Below are 19,356 nucleotides of genomic sequence, written 5' to 3'. Positions count from 1 at the left end.
TGTCAGCTAATCTGTGGATAGGTTCCCAGTCTGGAGACTGTCTTCCACTATCATATGTACTGGGAAAAGTCCCATAAATGCTAGCTGGCAATTGCCATTAATGCTATACTATCTGGAATCAGGCCTAGCTAAGTGTAGAATACTGAGGGATTTAAGAACGTAGTCACCAAAGCAGCCCACTGCTTGCTGGAGGAAGAGTGCTCTCTTATAAATTCAAAGCTGGTCTTTTGAGTGATCCCAAATGATGACATCAATGGTTGGGGATAATAATGCCCATGAATAGTTGCACCATTTTTATGGGCCTCAAATGAAACTATGACAGGCTCCTGTAATTGATACTATGTGGCTAAACATGTGGCACTGGAAGAGAATATTGGATCCCTTGAGGCTGTCTAAAAGTATAGGGAGGGGGTATGTGACTCCAGCATACAGAGGCCTATGGGCCCAAGTGTGACCCTGAGTCCAAGCTCCATTTCACAAAGGCAATGGTGGCTTACAGGCAGACAAATCAAAGGCCAGAATAATGGCACTGGGGTCTAATGACCCCATGGAAATTCTCTGCCTCACATGAAGCAGTAGAGTAATTTGGGGGAGTTAGACATTCTACCACCTGAAAAACTAAAGGTTCTTCCACTTTGTTTACTACTGCAGTTCATTATCTATGGGGTAGGGGCAAAGGAGGACAGCTAAATGCTGACTACTAGCTATAGAGCTCCTCCATACCTGATAAGCGTTTCTGAAGTCTGAAAAGTGATTAAGATTTAAAAACTCTGCCAAGTCCTTCCTACTCAGTCCTGCTGACCAGCCAGAATACCCCCCTCCCAACGGATGCTTCATTCTTATTTACACTGTGGAAGTAAAGAGTGGGCTGGTTGGAAGTGCTTGCCCCAATGTGCTCTTCTGTGGTGAAAAATTCAAGATGAAAATTTCTCCCTGTGGTGTTGTTTGTTTCAAAGTCTTTTTGTTCCAAGGACAAATAATACTCAATCAGGCAAGACATAAATGTCATTCCTAAAATTCATATTTACAGGAGTATAGTAACAAGAGAGGCAGCTTTTCCCCCTGTACCTGTGCCAAGTGCTCTCAGCCCTGTGCCCAATGGACTCCACCAAATCTGCGTGGACCTTTGGTAACTAAGCCATTTCCCACCCACCCCAGCCCTGAAACCAAGAAGCCAAGCTCTCTTCACTATATTCCCTTCTCTCTCTTTCCAGTTATCCATGGACCACACTATTGAGAGCTTGGCTATTCAGGTTGATGTCAGTTCCCTTGCCCAGTGAGGAATCAGTTAATGAAGTGTTTCCATGCCCAATGACTGGGCAAGGCAGTCTCATCTGACAGGCACAGAACTGCCAATCTGAGTGATAAAAAATCACAGTTTGAAAAGTCACTTCATAGTGGAGCACTAGACACTGGTCTCAGCATTGTTTTCAGATATTATGTGGCCTCCTCACTCTCACAGGTAGATCTCTCGTTTGGCAGTTTGGGATGATGGTGTGGTGGCTGTCTGGAAATCTGAGGTCTGGGTGAGAGGGATTTCCTCCATGGGGGAATTCTTGCAGGGCTCATGGCTACTGTTGGAGAAGGCACTGTATGTGGGGAGCAGGCGGAGGTTAGCCATTTTGGTGTTGCGCTCTTCTGAGAGTCTGGGGCTTCCATTGCCAACTTGTTCTTGACTCCCTCTGTCTTGAAAAGGCACAAATGTGGAGAGTTTGAGGGCATTCTTGGGCCGCCGGTTTGGAGAGGACTGACCTGGCATCCAGCAGGTATCAGAGTGACCAAACTCTGTGCATTCTCGAGTACAGGTCCCTGTCAAGGCTACATCAGGTAAAGGTCGGAGATCTGTAAAAAAGAAACAAGAAAAGGGAAGAATAAACATTCATTCATACATGTATACTGCAACAACATGACTAGCTAACACTTAAATCGGGGAAAATATATTTAAACAGTAATTTCCTTGTAACTATCATAGAACCACAAAGTTGGAAAAAGCCATATACTGTTCAACTTCCTCAGTGAAGGAATTACTGAAATAAAGGCATTTAAAGCTGATGCCTATCTAGACGCCATATGAAGACATCCAATGACACATTGTACTGCTCTTGGTTATTTTTTTAGAATACTTGGCTAATCTATATATATAAAAGCGAAATACCACTCACGCATCATCACAAAATCTCCAGAACCATAAAGTCTACAAACTTCAAATTTGCCACATATGTTCCCATTGGCTTCTAGGTGCTCACTAAAAAAGGATTTTTCTTGAAATGACCATCAGAGCATTAGTATTTCCTATATTATTATTAACACGCTCTGATGCTAAGGAGTTTTACTCCCACTCTCAACCCGAAAAGAAATCTGCTCCAAATGCAAAATACAGAGGAGAGGAGTTTCAGTTTTACTTTCACAGCAGGAAGCAGCTTTACTACAGAACAGTTGATCTAAGCTACTCCCAGGCTCCTTCCTGTCTCCTTGCTCACACAGCAAATACTGTTTGAGTTTCCAAACACCCCTCAACTCTCTCACACACTGACAGGACGCTAGCCAAATGAATACTAATAGGCAGAGGTAGATTCCCCCCCCCCTTATTTTCCTCCTCAGTTCAAATGAATCTGTTCCTTCTACTATAACACCAGTTAAAGGAAAAAGAGGCAAAAACACAGAAAAAGATTTATAGATGCGATTATGAAAACACAAGTCTTATTATTTATTTATTTGTTTGTTTGTCTTGTATGCCGCCCACTCCCGGAGGACTCCGGGCGGCTCACAAAAGACAAGGGAAAGGGGGGAACAAGACAAAGACAACATATTAAAAACAAAACCAACATTCACAATTTCTATGGAGGTAGATGCTTCTCAGCTCCCCCCAGCCTGCTGGAACAGCCAGGACTTGGTGGCTTTGCGGAAGACCGGGAGGGTAGTAAGGATCCGGATCTCAACAGGGAGCTCGTTCCAGAGGGCCGGAGCTGCAACAGAGAAGGCTCTCCCCCGGGGAGTCGCCAGCCGACATTGGCTGGCAGATGGAATCCGGAGGAGACCCAACCTGTGCGATCTAATTGGTCTGAGAGAGGTAATCGGCAGGAGGCGGTCTCTCAGGTACCCAGGTCCGATGCCATGTAGGGCTTTATAGGTAGCGACCAGCACCTTGAAGCGGATTTGGAGACTAATAGGTAGCCAGTGCAGCTCGCGGAGGATAGGTGTAACGTGGGTGTACCTTGGTGCACCCACAATCGCTTGCGCGGCTGCATTCTGGACTAATTGGAGTCTTCGAACACTCTTCAAGGGCAGCCCCATGTAGAGCGCATTACAATAATCCAGTCTTGAGGTCACAAGGGCGTGAGTGACTGTCTGAAGGGCCTCCCGATCCAGGTAGGGTCGCAATTGGTGCACCAGGTGAACCTGGGCAAAGGTCCCCCTGGTCACAGCCGACAGATGGTGTTCTAAAGTCAGCTGTGGGTCCAGGACGACTCCCAAATTGCGAACCCTCTCTGAGGGGCGTATAATTTCGCCCCCCAGCCTGAGAGATGGAACAGTTGGATAATCTTTGGGAGGGAACATCAGAAGCCACTCGGTCTTGTCTGGATTGAGTGCCAACTTGTTTGCTCCCATCCAGACTCTAACAGCCTCCAGGCACTGGCACATCACTTCTACTGCTTCGCTGAGTTGGCACGGGGCAGACAGATACAGCTGCGTATCGTCTGCATATTGGTGATACTTAATCCCGTGCCGGCGTATGATCTCACCCAGCGGCCTCTGAGATGGCCTGACGCAGCCAACGGCCGATGGTAGCCGAGGACACCCTCGAACCCAGAGCTCCAGGCAGGAAGGAGACGAACAAGGCCTCCGACTTGCGGAAATCCTTGGTCCGCGGGAGGTAGATCCGCAAGGCACGGCGGACATCCAGACGATGCCAAAGACGCTCCCTGTCAGTGGACGGACTCGGGCAGAAGTCGGGCAGGACGATCTCCTGAGCCCTGTGAAAGGGGGTATTTACTTTGGGGACGAATGCCGGGTCAAGGCGAAGGACCACTCTGTCCTGGTGAAAATGACAGAGGTCGTCCTTAGAAGACAGGGCGCCCAGCTCGGATATACGCCGGGCGGAAGTGATGGCCACCAGGAAGACCACCTTCAGTGATAAGAAGCGCAAGTGCACCAAGCGGAGAGGTTCAAACGGAGCTCCCGTTAAGGCCTTGAGGACAAGCGGAAGATCCCACGTGGGGAATCTATGAACGGGGGGGAGGCCTGAGATTTGCCGCCCCCTTGAGGAACAGCTTGACCAGAGGAGACTGGGAAAGAGAAGAAGACCCCGCCCCCCCCAAGACCGAGGACAGAGCCGCCACTTGGCGTCGCAAGGTGTTTTGCGAGAGCCCGTCCTCCAGGCCCTTCTGAAGGAAATCCAAGACGTTGGGAATGGTGGCTCTGTCGGGAGAGATGCCCTTGGGGGAGCACCAGCGGACGAACGCTGCCCAGGTGGAGTTATAAATGCGGGTCGTCGAGGGACGACGGGCCGCCTCGATGGTGCGAATGACCCCGGAAGACAGATGAGTCCCCCTTAGAAGCCGCCGTTCAAGAGCCAAACGGTCAGCTGAAGCCACTGAGGCTCTGGGTGAATCAGGGCCCCCTGCCGTAAGACCACCTCCCCTTGCGGGATCCTCCACGGGGAAGTCACCGACAGCTGAACCAGGTCCGCAAACCAGGGTCTCCTGGGCCAAAACGGGGCCACCAGAATGACCAAGGCCCTTTCCGTCACCACCTTCCTGACGGTCCCCGGGATGAGCGGAATGGGGGGAAAGGCATAGAGAAGGCCCGGGGGCCACCGGCTCCTGAGGGCATCCGTGCCCTCCGCCGAGCTGGATTGGAAACGGGAGAAGAAACGCGGGAGTTGTGTGTTCTCGGGAGACGCAAACAGGTCCACCCGGGGGGACCCGAACCGACGACAGATCTCCCGGAACAGCGACGGGTGGAGTTGCCACTCGCCGTTGTCCAGAGTTGCTCGACTGAGCCAGTCCGCCTGGACGTTGGAGAGTCCCGAGATGTGCTCCGCCACCAGAGATTGCAGGTGTTTCTCCGCCCATGACCCCAATCGCAGAGCCTCCAGCCAGAGGGCTCTCGAGTGGGTCCCGCCCTGACGATTGATGTGCGCCTTGGTGGCCACATTGTCCATCAGGAGGAGAACATGACTCCCTTCCACCAAGGAGCGAAAGTGACTCAGTGCCAGACGTGCGGCCTTCAGTTCCAGCCAATTGATGTTGTGACGGAGGTCCGAGGCCGTCCATCTGCCCTGAGCCATCCGAGAGCCCACCAGGGCCCCCCACCCGAACAGACTCGTGTCCGTGGTGACGGTCACCCTGCTCGGCTCCCAGAATAAACACCCCCGCCAGATGGCCGGGGAGAGCCACCACGCCAGGGATGCACGGACTCCCGCCGAGATGCGGAGAGTCCGAAGGGAATTGCTCATTCGTCCCCTCTGATAGGGGATAAGCTCCCATTGAAGGGGCCGAAGATGGAGCCTGGCCCACGGGACAATCCCTATGCAAGAGACCATCTTGCCCAATAACTGCGACAGAGAGAGCATGGAAATGGAGCTCTTTGTGTGAACGCTCTCCGCCAGCCGACGAAGGCTTACCTGCCTCTCCTGAGACAGACACACCTCCCCCAACTTGGAATCTATGACTGTCCCCAGATGCAGAATGCGAGTGGAAGGAGTGAGATGGCTCTTTTCGAAGTTTACCGAGAACCCCAGGGCCTGGAGGCTCCGAATGGTAAGCCGAAGATCTGAAACGGCCTGAGACAGGGAGCCCGCCTGAAGCAAGACATCGTCTAAATAACATTGGAGGCGGACCGGGACTGATCTCAGATGGGCCGCCAGAGCAGCCAGGACCTTTGTGAAGGTCCGCGGGGCCGAGGCCAGGCCGAAGGGAAGAGCCCTGTACTGGTAATGGTGGGACCCGTGGGAGAACCTCAAGAACCGGCGATGAGCGGGCAGGATGGGAATGTGAAGATAGGCCTCCGTGAGATCCACGGAGGCCAGGAAATCGCCTTTTCTGATGCCCTGAAGGATGGACTTGAGCGATGACATTTTGAACCGCCTGTAGACCAGAAACCTGTTCAGGTGCTTGAGGTCTAGAATTGCTCTCCAACCCCCCGTGCTCTTTGGGACCACGAAGAGATTTGAGTAGTGGCCCAGGCCCCGTTCCCCTGCGGGAACCGCCTCCACCGCTTGGATTTCAAGGAGGTGGGCGATCGCCTGACTCATCAGGCGGCGGCGCTCTCGACTCCGGGATGGAGGGAACGACCGAAAGAGATTTGGAGGAGTGGAGAGAAATTCTAACCTGAGCCCGTAACGAACCGTGGCTCGGACCCAGGCATCCGACGTGATGTCGTCCCACCGGTCCGCATAAAGAGCGAGGCGGCCGCCGATGGGATGACTCGGGTTCGAGTCACTTCCCCCTGCGGAAGGGACGGCTGCCTCCCCCACGAAAGGGCCGCCAAGCCTGGCCCTGGAATCGGCTCCTGTCCTGGAAGGGCTGCCCCAAGAACTGCCTGTCAGAAGAGAAAGAAGAGAAGCGCTGGTTATAGCCGAAGCTAGGGGCCCTATACCGTTGCCTACGGAAAGGACATGACTTGTTCTCGGCCTTCTTAGCCGTGGAGGGGAGGACCTTCTTTTTGTCCTTATCCTCCACTAGGATGCGAGTAAGGGCCTCCCCGAAGAGATCAGGCCCCTTGAAGGGGGCAGCTGCCAAATCCCATTTCGCTTTGTTGTCCATTTGCCAATGGCGTAACCACAGGAGCCTACGGGAGGTGACCGAGGTGGCCAGGGCGCTAGAAGCAAACTTGACCGTATCCAAGGTCGCGTCAGCTGAGAACTGACACGCTGCCAGAATCTTGACCAGATCCTGATGGATCCGGTCCTCCTGTATGGGAATGCGTTCCTGCAGCTTCTTGAGCCACATGACCGTGGCACGATTAAAGTATGAAGCTGAGGCTGCCACCTTAATGGCCCACGCTGTGGCGTTGAAGTTCTTCCGCAAAGTAAGCTCTGCGCGCTTATCCTCCGGCTTCATCTTATCTGCCGCATCGCCCGACACCACCGGGGAGGAGGACACCAATGCGGCCACAGGGGTGTCAACCGTCGGGAGCTGAATGGCCTGAGCAAAGGTTTGCTCCACGTTATAATGCCGACGGTCGGTACTACCTGGAGAAGAGAAATTGGAAGGTTTAGCCCACTGGTCGGTCAGAACCTCAAGGAACAAGGGAGGGGCAGGGATCTCTTCCTTGTTGGTGGCCGTGGCAGAGAACATGACCATGTCGGGATCCCTTGGGGGGGGGGCACAGAGGGATCCCCAGTTCCGACCTTGGTGGTGTGTCTCGCCTTATCCAAGAGAACTTTAAACAATGCGGGCATAAATAGGACCTTGGAAGAAGGCTCCTCCGAAACAGTGGTATTCTCATCATCTGAGAATCCCATCTCCTGGGGTAACTCCCCCCCACCCAGGAAGGAAGTCTCACTGACCATGGAAGGGGAGGAAGCCCGACACTGAGCCCTGTTCAGCCCCCCATGCCTAGAGTAAAGGGAGCCTTTGTCCCGCTGGGCAATGCCCCGAGTGATGGCTGCAGAAATAAGCCTTTTAATCCCTTCAGGGAGATTATCCAGATCCTCCACATCCCCGTAAGTGGAAGCCGGGCCCTGGGGGGCCAACCTTTGGGGGGAACAGGGGCCTCTGGACGTGCCCTCCAGAGGATCATCTATGGGGGATGGAGAACGCCCCCTCCTGGAGAAGGCCCGCGACCTACCAGGGGAGCTGCCTGAAGAAGCTGGGCTAAAACCCCTAAGGGGGGACCTCTCTGAAATGGGCCTAAGAGGGGACCTGGATCTGTCCCTAGATAAAGGCTTGGAGGACTGGGCCTGCCTTTCTGCCCTGGCAAAGGTCTTTTCCAGCGCCCTATGGCGAACTGCCTCATCCCTAGAGACAGAACTGGAGGGGCGCCTTGAAGAAAGGGATCTCTGAGGGGGAGCCCCCCTCCCCACCTCCTGATCCAAGGCCTCCTCACTCCCAGTAGGGCCTGCCCCTGGGGAATCTCCACTCCCTCGTCCATGCCCCACTCACGTGCCTGACGAAAAGGAGCAGGAATCGGCCTCGAAAGTCCCACCTGAGACCAGGGCCTGAAGCCTGTGGGGAGACCTAGGCTCAAGGCCTCTCACTAGGCTGCACTAGGCCCGTCGATAAAGTCAAGGCCTCACGCACGTGGCAGCCTCCAAAATGGCCGCCGGAACTCCGTGCGCGGGAGAAAAGGGCTGGAAATAATCACCAGCAGCCCAGCCAGGCTTTTACTTTAAAATTAGCAGGGAGAGTCACACGGCACAGACACACGCTCTCCTCACCCCTGCTCTTTTGTCCCCAGGCAACACAAACAAAGGAGCCTGCAGCGAGGCCCCCTACGGAGCAATCAGCTGTAAGGCGGGCCGCTCGCTCCTCGAGGCTCCGAAGCCACTTGTAACTTTTCTGCTGCAAAAACGGCTGCTTCTAAGCAGCTTAAAGGAGCCGCACCCCCGTACCCGGGGACAGGCGAAGGCTCCTGGCCTGCGGGGGGGGAGACTAGTGCCCCACTGGGCCCTCCCACAGCCGCCCGAGGCAGAGATCTGTCCCTTGGGGCCACAGCAGATCAATTTAGAATTTAAAAGGATTTAAAGTGCCCAATTAGCCAAATAGGAATCAGATTGCATAGAACTCACCCAAAAGGAGAAAACAAGTAGAATCCTAACAAACTACTCTACAGAACTTGGACCAGACTGAGAGAGAATCTGGGCTAGCAATGGACAGGCACTGGTATTTATAGATTTCCTCTCAGTCTTGGACCAATCAGGCTGTGATAAAACCCACGTGTGACCATTCCCTCCTCCCACTCTGGAAAACATCGATCAGCACGACCAAAGCAGTTTCCGTGCTGTAACCAGGCCTGAAACCCGACTGAAAAGAGTCTAGATAATCGGCTTCATCCAAGGACCGTCGGAGTCGCGAGGCCACCACTTTCTCAACAACCTTCCCTACAAAGGGAAGGTTGGAGACTGGACGATAGTTGCTCAAGATGGCTGGGTCCAAAGACGATTTCTTCAGGAGGGGTCTCACCACCGCCTCCTTTAGGAGGGGTGGGAAGATTCCCTCCCGGAGAGAGGTGTTCACAATCGTCTGGATCCAGCCGCGTGTCACCTCCCTGCTGGTCGAGACCAGCCAGGAGGGACACGGGTCCAGTATACAAGTGGAGGCACTCACCGCTCCCATGGCCTTGTCCACTTCATCAGGAGAAGCCCGTTGAAACTCAATCCATAAAGCATGCTCAAGACCCTCCCCCGGTACCTCGGCTGGTATCGTGCAATTGGAGTCCAGCTCTGTCCGAATCCGAGCGACTTTATCCGTCAAATACTGAACAAATTCCTCAGCTCTACCCTGTAGAGGGTCACCCGCATCCCTCCCTTTCAAGAGGGAGCGGGTTATAGGCTTCCTGGGAGGAGCCTACTGGTGGTGGCAGCAAAAAATCAGCTGCCTCCGAATTCCTGGCTACGTACCTGTTTAGAGGATCTTCCATCTGACGTCTTATCAGGTTTTCTTATCCTTCAGGCAAGAAGGAAAGAAGAAACTGTTTTGCTGGCAAATGCTCTTCAATTTTTGCAGCTTTTGTGCTTGCAAGGAAAGGGGGGCTAGCCCAAGGCAGAACGGCTGTCCGTGCTGGGAACTTCAAACTGCCTTGTGCAGGACAAAGTAGGTCTCCCCCACTCTGTTCAAAGTTTTGTTTGATTTAATCTTATCACGAGCTGAATCCGTTTACTGCGTGGACAATAATTGTTTATCAACATTTTAGCTTCTTTTCTTTTTCTCCTCCGAAAAATTATTTACTTAGAGGCTTTTAAAATGGCGCCGAGCAGGCTGGTTTCTCCGGTAATAACGAACACTTTTTGCTAATCCTCACAAGAATTCAAAACAAAAGAGATTGCTTATCATATGTTTTGGTTTCACAATAGAAGAATTTTACTCCTTCATTAACCTTGCTTATTTGGAAGTTAAATGGTGATGAATCTGCTGAACAGTCTTGTTACAATGTTTACTCACTGAAAGTTTTGCCAAGCCTTAAACTTCAAAATAAAAGCCTCTTTACTTAAAGCTGCATATTCAGGCAATAGAGTTTTATTAACTGCAGGCAGATAAATTTTGAAATGGCCTCAAAACCAAATATTAACTTGAAGTCGTCACCCTCTACTTCCAGGGGCACATCCTCAGTGCCTGGCACAAAGCTGCAGCCTCCGCTTCCTACGCGCCCTGCTGGGGATGTGTTAACGAAAGAATTTTTCCTGAGTAATCTAAGCGAGGCTCTTAATGCACAGACAATTAAAATGGAAGATAAGTTTAGAGATAATAGAGAGGAGAGAAAAGAGGAAATAAAAAATGAAAGAAGAAATTAAAAGTGAAATAAAAGGACTTAAACAGGAGCTGTATGAGAAATTTGACGCTAAGGTTGATAAAATTAGAGACGACATGCTGAGTCTTGTAACTGTACTAACAGAACATATTTCTGGAATGGAAGATACTCTAGAGGTTCTTAATGATGCCAATGCTAACTTGACATTGAAAACAGAGGTGGTGGAACAAAAAGTGGAAAATGCTGAAAAAGAAATTATTATGATACAGTACCGACAAATGGAGTTCGCATTAAGAGTAAGGGGGCTGCGTGAGGAGAAACAGGAGAACTTGAAACAGATCCTATCGGAAGCTTTTGACCGCCTGATGGGAAGACCAGGGACCAACCAAGACTGGCAAATTGACAAAGCTTACCGCGTTAACTCCTGGCTGGCAAAGCAGAAGCAGCTTCCTCGAGACATCGTTATATATTTTACTACAAGAGAGCTTAGAAATATGGTACTGCAAGCGTCTTATAACACTAAGCTTCAAATTGGCGGTCAAGACCTGGCTGTTTTGAAAGAGATACCACCTCAAATGTTAAGAGCCAGGAGAGACTACGCTTTTTTGGTCGAAGAACTCAGAAATCGTCAGATACAGTATAGATGGGATGCACCATTTGGCATCATATTTACATTTGATAAGCAAAGGTACCGCCTCAACTCTGTATGGAAAGCCCGAGATTTTTATTATAATATATTGAAGGCCGGACACCCTGCACCATCTGGACCTAGAGAAAGACCACAAGAAGGACAGGATAGACAGCAAACTACACAACCACCAGACAAGATGGAGCATCTCTCTTCTCTAGAAGTGCAAGGTCCTATGGAACCAAGACCTAGCCGCATGACTACTAGACGTATGGAGAAACAAGCTAAAAAGCAACAGCATCAACAATCATCGGCCATCGATCAAGGAACTACAATAACAAATCTGGAAGCAGTGGGAGGAGCTAGACCTAAGGTTAAACAGGCCATGCAGGAAGCTCTAAAAATGCTTCAACCAACCAAAGATGACAACTAAGATTTTAACATGGAATGTCAACGGACTGAATTCCCCACAGAAGAGGAAGAAAATATTTCATTATCTCAAACAGTTTAAGAACGATGTAATTTGTTTGCAAGAAACTCATATCAAGTCAACTGATCAAAAATATTTGATCAACTCAAAACTTGGTCAACATTTTGCAGCTTCTGCTATGGAAAAGAAGAATGGTATAGTTGTATACTTAAGAAAAGATATAAAAGCTGAATTAATAGAAGCAGATCCCTTCGGAAGATATATTGCTTTAGACTTAATCTTAGAAGGGAAAAAGACATTACTTTTGGGAATTTATGCTCCCAATCAACAGCAAGATAGATTCTATAGAAATCTTCATGCTAAATTAGTACAGTGGGACTATAGTTCCTGTATACTATTGGGTGACTGGAATGGAGTGATAGACACTAAGAGAGATAAGAAGATTTCCCGCCTAAATACCAAGATGCGAGCAAAGTTACCCAAATCTTTCTTTGACATTATGGATGATTTTGAATTGAGAGATATTTGGCGAGAAAGAAATGCAGAGGAATATGACTTCACTTTCTTCTCGGACAGGCATCAATCCCTTTCAAGGATTGATTTTATCCTAACCACTAATGATTTGCCTTCTAGGGTCAAGAAAACAAAGATTGCAGCTAGGGTCCTTTCGGACCATAACCCAGTTTGGATGGAGTTGGGAAGGGTAGTGCAGGCAAGAAGGTCTTGGAGATTGAATGAAAACTTATTTAGATATGAAAAGTATATTAATGATTGTAAAAAATTACTATCTGAATATTTTGTTTTGAATATGAATAAGGGTACATCTATGGAATTTGTATGGGACGCAAGCAAAGCGTATATGAGAGGAGTTTTGATGAATATAAATAAAACACATAGAAATAAGCAAGGGTTAAAACGAACAGAACTGGAAGAGGAAATTAAGAGAAAAGAGCTGGAGTTAACAATGAACCCAGACGATACAAAGGTTAAGGAAGCTATTAACATATTAAAATCTCAATTTGACATGTTGATCTCTGACCAGGTAGCTACTAATTTATTATATGCAAAACACAATACTTTTTGTAATGCAAACAAACCTGGCAGATGGTTAGCTTATCAGATTAGGAAAAAAAGGAAAACTCGAAATATATCTAAACTGATTTACAGAGGGAAGGAGGTGTTTCAACAGGAAGAGATTCAAAAGGCTTTCTGGGAATTTTTTACAGAACTGTATAAAGGGGATAAAATTAATGGTTTAGACATAGACAAATATTTAGACAAAGAGAAAATACCTTCAGTTAGAGAAGAACACAGGCAAAAATTGAATCAACCAATAACCTCGGGGGAAATCCTGCAGGTAATTAAGCAATTAAAGTCAGGGAAAGCACCAGGTACAGATGGCTTGACAGCGGTTTACTATAAAAACTTACAGTTAGAAATGGTAGAACCTCTTAGAGAATTATTTAATATGATTCAAACGGAAGGTAAAGTCCCTCCATCTTGGAAGACAGCGTTTATATCTTTGATACCCAAAGAAGATCAAGATACTACTCAACCCAAAAATTATAGACCTATTTCATTACTGAATGTAGATTATAAAATTTTTACTAAAATATTAGCAAATAGGTTAATGTTGGTCATTCAACAATTGATACATACGGACCAAACAGGTTTTATACAAGGGAGACAGATGAAAAGTAATGTTAGATTAATTATTAATGCATTAGAATATTTGGGAAAGAACAACCAGATCCCTGCTGCGTTTATATTTTTGGATGCTGAGAAGGCCTTTGATCGAGTTAACTGGCAATTTCTGCTGAAGATACTGCAAAAAATGCAGATAGGAGATAATTTTTTACAGTCAATTAAAGCAATATACCAACAGCAAACAGCACAAATCATAGTCAATGGAAGTTTAACAGACTCTTTTCAAATTGGAAAAGGTACAAGACAGGGCTGTCCTTTGTCCCCATTATTGTTTATTATAACTTTGGAAGTATTGTTGAATAAAATACGGGGCTTGGATGGTTTAAAAGGGATCAAGATTAGGCAGCAAGAATATAGAGTCCGCGCTTTTGCGGATGATTTGGTCATAATATTGGAACAACCGCAGGAATCCAGTATGGTTTTAATGAATACGATTAATCAATATGGTCAAGTGTCGGGCTTTAAAATAAATTTTTTTTTTTTGTATTTTACAAAATACAAAAAAATGCTGGTCGGGCCACTCGGCAGCGCGGAGGAGGGGAACTTTGGCTTGGAAACGGCGGCGGCGCTCTTCGGCGGCTCCGTCGCTTATTCCACCCTCTGGCTTTGCCTGTTTGCGACGGGAGCGCCCTACGATCGTGGGATTACCCCCAGGACCATCTCTGGGCCGTTTGGACGCTGCAGCCGTGGACCACGGGGTTTTTGGCGGTTCTAGCGGTCTCCGGGCTGCCTTGCTTACATCAGCTGTTCGGCGGCGAGGAGAGGAACTCCAGCTCGGTGGCGGCGGTGTCGTTCTTTGGCGACCCTATTGCCTGCCCCACCTCTTTACTCTGCCTGCCTGCAGTGAAAACGAGGAACTATCTGCCTGCAGTGAAATCGAGGAACTGGGGAGACCACCCTTGGACCTGGCAGACCTGGATGATCCCATTGGCTTTAGAGATTCCGGAGGTTCTCGGGCTGCCTTGGCCATTTTACGCTGAGGGAGCAAGTTCCATCCTGAGAACAGCGACGGTGTCTCTTGGTAATTACAACGCCTGTTCCACCTTTTTATTCCATCTACTTTCAGTGGCGTGCCTCTGTGGATCCCTTGGAGTGGTTTTATTCCCAGAAGGAAGACTCTGGACCTGGGCTGCGGGTGGACAGATGATGGCAGCACTGTGTGTCCGCTCTGAACCCCCACAGGACCCTCTGACCAACAAAGTTATAGAAAAAGAGGAGGGTTATAAGACACTTCCCCATATATTCTTTTTGAACTATAACTGGCCCCCAGCCACTTCAACTCTGAACATTAAGAGCCAATCTCTGCCATCTGAACTCGCACCTTAAAATTTTAATCAATTGCGCAATTTTTAATTTCCTTCTTTTCTCTCATCTTTTTCTTCTTTCTTTGCATGGGATATGTATGAGATATGTATGAGATGAATGAATGTCCCACTTTTATTATTATATTGTTGTAAATTTTTTGTGTTTTAAATCTTGACGTGGGGATTGTTTGGGGGAGTGCATGGGTATGTATGATTCGGAGGACCTGCCGGGAGATGTGGGGGCCATGGGGGTGGTTGGGGGGACCAGAGACACGGGAGAGGGTCGGGGTATTACGGTCGTAACAGGGAGGGGCAGATACGGCGGGGACTTTAGGGCAGGCCATTACCGGGGAAGGAGGGTTCGCTATATTACAGAGATCCCTCCTTCCGGCCCTTTAAGTCCCACTCCAAGACCAGATGGCGCAAGTAGTCAGGACCCTGGTCTCAGGCTGTTGTCGCTAAATGCCAGGTCTGTAGTACATAAAGCTCCTCTCGTCCGGGACTTAATTTTAGACGAGAGGGCAGACCTGGCATGTATTACTGAAACCTGGCTGGGCCCAGAGGGAGGAGTCCCCCTTGTAGAGCTGTGCCCAGAAGGATTTCAGGTGCTACATCAGCCGAGAGCCCAGGGAAGGGGTGGGGGTGTGGCCATTGTTATCCGGGAGTCGTTAGTTCCTCGTAGGGTCCCTGCTCCGGAGCTTGTCGGGTGTGAGTCTCTGCTGATAAAGTTGGACCTTAAGGGTCAAGTGGGCTTGCTGTTAACGTACCTGCCTCCCAACAGCGTTGCAGCAGCCCTCCCCTCGCTCCTCGAGTCAGTAGCCGAGCTGGCAGTTGAGTTCCCTAGGTTGATGGTCCTGGGGGACTTTAATTTGCCATCGCTCGGTGAAAACTCTGATGGGGCGCAGGAGTTCATGGCTTCCATGACAGCCATGGGCTTGACCCAAGTAATTCAGGGCCCAACCCATTCGGCGGGGCACATGCTCGACCTCGTATTTCTCTCGGAGCAGTGGATTTGTGATCTTGGTCTGAGGGGTAATGACATCATACCCCTGTCGTGGTCAGACCACTGCCTACTGAGGCTCGACTTCCGGAGACCAAACCCCCACTGTAGGGAGGAGGAACCGACCAGGTGGTTCCGCCCCAGGCGACTTATGGAACCGTTAAGGTTCCAGACGGAGCTTGGGGTTATTCCTGACACTTTCGCCCACAGTCCGGTAGAGACTCTGGTTGCTGCTTGGCACTCAGCAGCATCGGTGGCTCTCGACCGGATTGCGCCACTGCGGCCCCTCCGAGGCAGCGGATCCCGGAGACCTCCTTGGTTCACCGAGGAACTCCGGGAGATGAAGCGCCGGAGGAGACGCCTAGAGCACCGATGGAGGTCCGATAAGTCCGAATCGAGCCGAGCAATGGTAACCACCTGCACCAAGGAATACACCAGGGCACTTAGGGCAGCTAAAAGATCCCACATAGCCACCTTGGTTGCGTCCGCTGAGTCCCGCCCAGCCGCCCTGTTTGGGATAACCCGCTCCCTACTGAATAAAAGGGAAGCGGGGGAACCCTTGCAGGGCAGAGCTGAGGATTATGCCCAATTCTTAGCGGACAAAATTGCTCGGTTTCGGTCGGACTTGGACTCCTCCCCCGCAGTTCCAGCCGAGGCACAGGAGGATCAGGTAGAACATCTCTGGGTTGAGTTTCAGGATGTTACCCCCGGGGATGTGGACAAGGCCATGAGGGCTGTAAGTGCCTCCACCTGTGTACTGGATCCGTGTCCCTCATGGCTGGTTACTAACAGCAGTGAGGTGACACGAGGCTGGATCCAGGCGGTTGTTACCGCCTCTCTCCGGGAGGGGAACTTCCCCGCCTCACTGAAAGCGGCGGTGGTGAGACCCCTCCTAAAGAAACCATCTCTGGATCCAGCTGTTCTTAATAACTATCGCCCAGTCTCCAACCTTCCCTTCCTTGGGAAGGTTGTTGAGAAGGTGGTGGCCTTCCAGCTCCAACGGTCCTTGGAGGAAGCAAACTATCTTGACCCCTTCCAGTCAGGCTTCAGACCCGGTTACAGCACTGAAACCGCTTTGGTCGCATTGACCGATGATCTCTGGAGAGCCAGAGATGGAGGACATTCCTCCATCCTGGTCCTCCTAGACCTCTCAGCGGCTTTCGATACCATCGACCATGGTATCCTTCTGCGACGACTGCGGGAGGTGGGAGTGGGAGGCACCGTGCTGCGGTGGTTCTCTTCCTACCTCTCGGACAGGTCGCAGTCGGTGTTAGTGGGGGGGCAGAGATCGTCCCCTAGGCCCCTAACATATGGGGTGCCTCAGGGCTCGGTCTTATCCCCCCTACTATTCAACATCTACATGAAACCGCTGGGAGAGATCATCCGCAGGCACGGGATCAGATACCATCAATATGCGGACGATACTCAACTGTATCTGTCCGCCCCGTGCCAACTCAATGAAGCGGCTGACGTGATGAACCGAGGCCTCGAAGCCGTTATGGACTGGATGAGGGTTAACAAGCTTGTACTCAACCCAGAAAAGACCGAGTGGCTGTTGTGCTTCCCTCCCAAAGATTCAATCAATATTCCATCAATCAGGCTGGGGGGTCAAACTCTATACCCCTCAGAGAGGGTTCGCAACTTGGGAGTCCTCCTGGACCCACAGCTGTCGTTTGACCACCACTTGACGGCTGTGACCAGGGGGGCATTCGCCCAGGTTCGCCTGGTGCGCCAGTTGCGGCCCTACCTGAATCGGGAGGCTCTCACAACAGTCACCCGGGCCCTTGTGACCTCTAGGCTGGAATACTGCAATGTGCTCTACATGGGGCTGCCCTTGAAGAGCATCCGGCGACTTCAGCTAGTACAGAACGCGGCCGCGCGAGTGATTGTGGGTGCACCTCGGTTCACCCACATAACACCTATCCTCCGCGAGCTGCGCTGGCTACCTGTCGATCTCCGGATGCGCTTCAAGGTGCTATTAGTCACCCATAAAGCCCTTCATGGCAGTGGATCTGGATACTTGAGAGACCGCCTTCTGCCAATTACCTCCCTGCGACCAATAAGATCCCATAGATTAGGCCTCCTCCGTATTCCATCGGCCAGCCAGTGTCGGCTGGCAACTACAAGGAGGAGGGCCTTCTCAGTAGTAGCCCCGACCCTTTGGAACGAACTCCCCGTGGAGATTCGTACCCTCTCCACCGTCCAGGCCTTCCGCATAGCCCTTAAGAACTGGCTAGCCCGTCAGGCCTGGGGACAAGGTTAGCCGCCCCTCCCGAATGAAGAATGTATGTTGTTGAATATTTTATTATATGTTTCTCTGTTAATGTTTGTCTTCCCCCTCCCTTGATTTTATGTGAGCCGCCCTGAGTCCCCTCAGGGAAAAGGGCGACCTACAAATATTAATAAAATACAAATACAAAAAAATACAAAATACAAAAATAAACTTAGGAAAAACCAAAATATTAGCTATAAATATGAATATTAAACAAAAGGAAGAATTAGGAGTGATGCTAGGATGTGAGGTAGTTGAAAAAGTCAAATATCTTGGAGTTAACATTTTAACTTCAAATGGGAAATTATATAAGCATAATTATGAACCACTTTGGCATAGCATACAGACAGAGATGAAAAAATGGGAGAAATTGCACTTATCTTTGCTGGGTAGGATAGCGGCAGTGAAAATGAACATTTTACCAAAATTTTTATTTCTTTTCCAAATGTTACCTATACTTAAAAAAGATGCGAACCTTTTAGAATGGCAGAAGGGTATCAACAAATTTGTGTGGGCAGGAAAGAAGCCGAGGGTAAAGATGAAAATAATGCAAGATGTACGTGAGAGAGGAGGATTGAAACTACCTAATTTAAAACTATATTATGATGCAGTGGCATTATCTGTAATTAGTGATTGGACTCATTTAACCAATGATAGAATATTGAATATTGAGGGACACGATCTGGTATTTGGTTGGCATGCTTACCTGTTATTCAACAAAAAATTGGATAAAAATTTCAAAAGTCATATTTTAAGAAATACTTTATTGCGGGTTTGGAAGAAATACCAATATAAATTAAATGACAAGATACCCATGTGGGCAATTCCTAGACACGCAATTGAAAATATGAATACAGCACAAAAACAGGACAGAATTACTTACAGACAGCTTCTTACCTCGGAAAGGGGGGTATTACAATTAAAATCTTTAGAGGTATTAAAAGAGGAGAAGGTAGTTCAAACATGGTTCCAGTATGGGCAATTACAGGCTAGGTGGAAAATAGATCAAAAAATTGGTTTTATCCAAGTTGAGGATAATCTGTTTAAACAAATAAGAGATCAAAGCTTAATGCATATAAAGAGGATATATAATGTATTAATACAGATGGATTCGGAAACAGAATTAGTTAAAGATTGTATGATAAAATGGGCTCAAAATATTGAGGAACCAATAATGTTGGACACATGGGAAAGAATCTGGGTAAGAAATGTGAAATTTACACAAGCTCAAAATCTGAGAGAAAATTTTTACAAGATGTTCTATAGATGGCATTTAGATCCTAAAAAGTTGGCTTCTATGTATCCGAATGTACAGCCTAAATGTTGGAGGTGTGGTTCTCTCGATGCTACATATTATCATATATGGTGGACCTGCCAAAAGGTTAAGGCATTTTGGATAAAAATATGGTGGGTCATGCAAAATGTTTTTAAAAGAAGGATAAAGTTTATTCCTCAGTTATTTTTACTAGGTATATGTACTGACTTTACAGTGGTAGAGACCAATTTGATTCTGCACCTGATAACTGCAGCAAGACTGTTGGTGGCGCAATATTGGAAGGAGGAAGACTTGCCTACAATCCAAGAATGGACATTGAAAGTAAC

General features: G+C 49.0%; 1 protein-coding gene across 1 annotated transcript in view; it reads right to left on the bottom strand.

Moving 5' to 3' along the window:
• Positions 1-1,135: 1,135 nt before the first annotated feature.
• The window catches only part of PCDH1 (protocadherin 1), a 196,486-nt gene continuing 178,265 nt past the window's right edge, over positions 1,136-19,356 (bottom strand). Inside the window, exon 5 of the mRNA XM_032220189.1 lies at positions 1,136-1,842. Within this exon, the coding sequence (XP_032076080.1) occupies positions 1,457-1,842 (386 nt within the window). The 3' untranslated portion in view covers positions 1,136-1,456. The remainder of the gene's footprint in view (positions 1,843-19,356) is intronic.

This window comes from Thamnophis elegans, chromosome 6, assembly GCF_009769535.1.
Source record: "Thamnophis elegans isolate rThaEle1 chromosome 6, rThaEle1.pri, whole genome shotgun sequence".
Lineage (NCBI taxonomy): Eukaryota > Metazoa > Chordata > Lepidosauria > Squamata > Colubridae > Thamnophis > Thamnophis elegans.
This window is presented reverse-complemented; position numbering and strand designations above follow the sequence as displayed.